Below are 3,470 nucleotides of genomic sequence, written 5' to 3' on the forward strand. Positions count from 1 at the left end.
TCTGTAATGAAGCACACATACTACCTGCAGGTCTGATCTTCCCAACGCTTATAAACTCTCTCATCTTCTGTTTTCCCAGCTGCCCAAACCTTTTCCTGTTCCACCAAGTCATCATGAGTTAGTAACAATCAGCTGCAGTGAGCAATGGACTCCATTCAAAGAACAACTAACTAGACCAGATTCTTCATACTGGACACCCCCTGCCAAAAAAAAAGGGGGGGGGGGAGAAGAAAAAAAAAAAAAAGCCAGAACAGAAGTACCCCAGAGATTTATGCAATCATGAAGAGGATGGACAGAATGAACAGGGAACATTTTTTCCCCTGTCACCTCCAACATAACTGAGGAGGAGATCAAACACAGTTTTAGGAGGCAGTTTCAATATAAAAAAGGTACTACTGGACATATTTTTGTACAAGATCATGGGACAACTGTGTTTGTGTTGGGAAGTCCTCAATTCCTAGACTGTTCTGAAAATACAGTACTGAACATTCATCCTATCACACATGCTTTCTGAGGTACCTGACCCTGGCTCCTGTAAAAGAAATGACAGGCTTTTGAACTAAACCAAACCATTTAAAAGAATTTTTTCCAAGCAAGGCATTTTCTTCCTTTATAGAGAGAATGATAGAACAGGTATGTCCTCAAAATACATTAATTGTATTGCTTAGTGTGGTCCAGCTGGCGCTCCATGGGTCAAATTCAGTCCACAAAATGCTTCTGAGCCCGACATCTTTGTCTCAGCCAGTCCAGGCAACAATTCTCTTCTGTAAACTGCAATAGACAAATTGTTCTTCTGGAGCCTGCTGTCGTTAGATAGGTGGCAGCTGTTGCTTTTGACCACAGGGAATAACTGCTGCTGCCGTACACAGAGGAGGTTGTGCAGTCCACAGAGCACAGGGAAAGGGAAAAATGTTCCAAGTGTACTGTCTGGCCCTTGCCATTGGTGAGATGTTGGACCTGATAGTCTAATGAAAGCATACGCACACACTATGGTGATAAGCACGAAATAAGTGACTATAAAAGTTCTTCCTGTTTGCCTCCCAATGTCATTCTTCCTCCTGGCTCTTTCCCCTAGCTGCAGTTTCTTGCTAGTTCACCTCCTCATCAAGAGAAAAGCCAGTGTTCAGAGTTTCTTTCCAGTGATGGAAATCTAAAATTAGATCTTAAATACAAATTCTAGTTTTTCCAGAGTCCATGTACATATATTTTCCTATGAAAAACCTGATTTTGTAGATTTTCAGAGAAAGACTCCAGAATTCAAGAATCCTAGAGAATTATTTTAGGACACTGAAATTATTTAAATCATTATGTCTATTCCTGTTCAGATTTTTTTTCTATTTCTATCAATATTCTCAAAAAGCAAAGAGACTACTGTGCTTGCTTAATTGATCTGCTTCTTAGTCTGCCTTTTTCCATGCATTTTATTGAACTAAATATTAATCTTTGAATCTTCTGTATTCCAATAGGAAAAGTATTTAATTGGAAATAGCCTCTCTCCCAAAAGCTGCCTATCTTAACCAAACAAATCAAACCCTTAATGTAGTTTTATTCAACGTACGGCATGATACTTCAAACTTGCTAAGAACTGTCATTTTTATCCCATGTTAAGATGCCCTTGGGAAAAAATAGAAGCTGGGAATCTTTCCTATTCAACATTTCTGTGACCAATTGATTAACTTTTGAAAATTAGAGGTCACTATTAGGCATTCAAGATCACTCTTTTTTGTGAAACAATTATTTGGGCACACTCAAATGATAACTGGAAAAAAAAAAAGTCACAATTAACAAAGTGTGGCAATCATTCCCCACTGTACTTACAACAAGTGATGAAAAAAAAAATTAAATTGATACCCAACACTTTATTATGACTTAAGAAGGAGGTATCTTCAGTTTCCAAATACAACTTGCAAACAAAGATAGGCCTTTAAAGTTTTTTCTAAAGAAAAAACCCCTTCCATCCTTCTTTTCCTTTCCTTCTTTTTGTTGGAAATATCTGTAGGACAAACAAGGACAATCAACACAAAACATGGAGAACAGTGAAAATCACTACACAAAAAGAATGCAAACGCATATTGGGGAAAAAAAAATAGTTGTGCACTTGATTCGATAACAGTGAATTTGCCAGTTCATTTACAACAGCAGGAGCCTGATGATAAGAATTTATTCTGGATCTTATTTTCTAACTGCTAGTGCCCCTCAATCCCAATTTGACCTGAACAAAGGCTGTGAAATAGAACAAAAAATGGTAAGGTTTATGCAGTAGAGCACACAACTGTCATTTCTCAAAAGTCCACAAGAGGTAACCAGCTTCTTCATTCTACACTCAAATTCAGCTCCATTCTCATTACCACAACGTATTTACATTGTGACCCTCCTACTATTTCCGCATTTCCTATTAAACCTGGTCTTTTGCTTATGTTCTTCTGTGCTCTCAATTTCTGCAGTGATGGTCATTTGCCTAGTCCCTCTAGAAGTGCCTACAAGCCTTCTTCCACACTGGTTTTCTGGGTCCATTTGGAGCTAGTGTTCATTACAGACAGAATAATTAACCCCTTATTTTAAAACCCTTCGATAACACAGTTGTACCTATCTCACCCCTCATATAATGTGAAATAACGGCACACCTTTCCATAAAGCTATTAAAAACAGATTGCCCGGTCTCACTTCACATACACCTTGCCGCAGAGCCCCACTGCTGTAGCCTTAGCCCTCACTCTATTGTTTTCCTGCCCATTTATCCTGCGGTACGCCTGATACTCGGTGCAAGAATTACACAGCGGAGACCTCGCCTCACCCGCCCTGCCCACCTGGAAGTTGCACAGAACGGAGGTTACTTCAGGGAAGGCGGACTGCGGGAAACACGCCACGAGCTGAGGCAATAAACCCCACGGGCTGCAAAGTTTCCTGCCCTATTGTCTGCCTGGCCCCTTAGAGCACGCCCCGCACACCTGCAGCCCACCGTCCGCTCCGCCCGGCAGGCCAGCGGCCGTTTCTCTCCTCAGAGCCGACCGGCCGCTCCCCCGTCGGCCCGGCCGCACAGGGGTCAGCCAGGCCCCACCGCCGGCGCCGCGCCAGGACGCCCGGGCACAGCCCAGGCCGGTCTGCCGGAGGGACGAGGACCTCCCCGCCAGCCGCGGGCGTCTCGGTGCTCTCACGGCTTCCAGTCAAGGCGGCCCCCACACCGGAGACCGCCCGCCGCGGCTGGCCGCGAGGCGCCCCCTTCCCCGCCGCGCCTACCTGCGAGCCGCGCCCGCGCACAGAGCCAGCATGGGGAGGGCGGTGCGAGAGGAGAAGGAGGAGGAGGAGGAGGAAGACGGGCTGGCTTCGCTCCCGCTGCCGCCCCACCCTCTCGCCGGCCGCGGGCACAGCCTTCAGCCCGGCGCCGCCGACCTGCGCATCCGCTTCCGTCGCCGCCTCCTCACGCCCTTCGCCGCCGCTACCGAGCGAGCGAGCGAGCGAGCGCGCGCGCC

The 3,470-nt window shown here is 45.8% G+C and overlaps 1 protein-coding gene across 2 annotated transcripts in view; it reads right to left on the bottom strand.

Moving 5' to 3' along the window:
- NLN (neurolysin) overlaps positions 1-3,395 on the bottom strand; it is a 54,675-nt gene extending 51,280 nt beyond the window's left edge. For both annotated transcript variants that reach the window (XM_049795362.1, XM_049795363.1), the window contains exon 1: positions 3,238-3,395. In XM_049795362.1, coding sequence (XP_049651319.1) covers positions 3,238-3,269 — 32 coding nt within the window. In that variant the 5' untranslated portion in view covers positions 3,270-3,395. The remainder of the gene's footprint in view (positions 1-3,237) is intronic.
- Between the last annotated feature and the right edge of the window lie 75 nt (positions 3,396-3,470).

This window comes from Accipiter gentilis, chromosome Z, assembly GCF_929443795.1.
Source record: "Accipiter gentilis chromosome Z, bAccGen1.1, whole genome shotgun sequence".
Lineage (NCBI taxonomy): Eukaryota > Metazoa > Chordata > Aves > Accipitriformes > Accipitridae > Astur > Astur gentilis.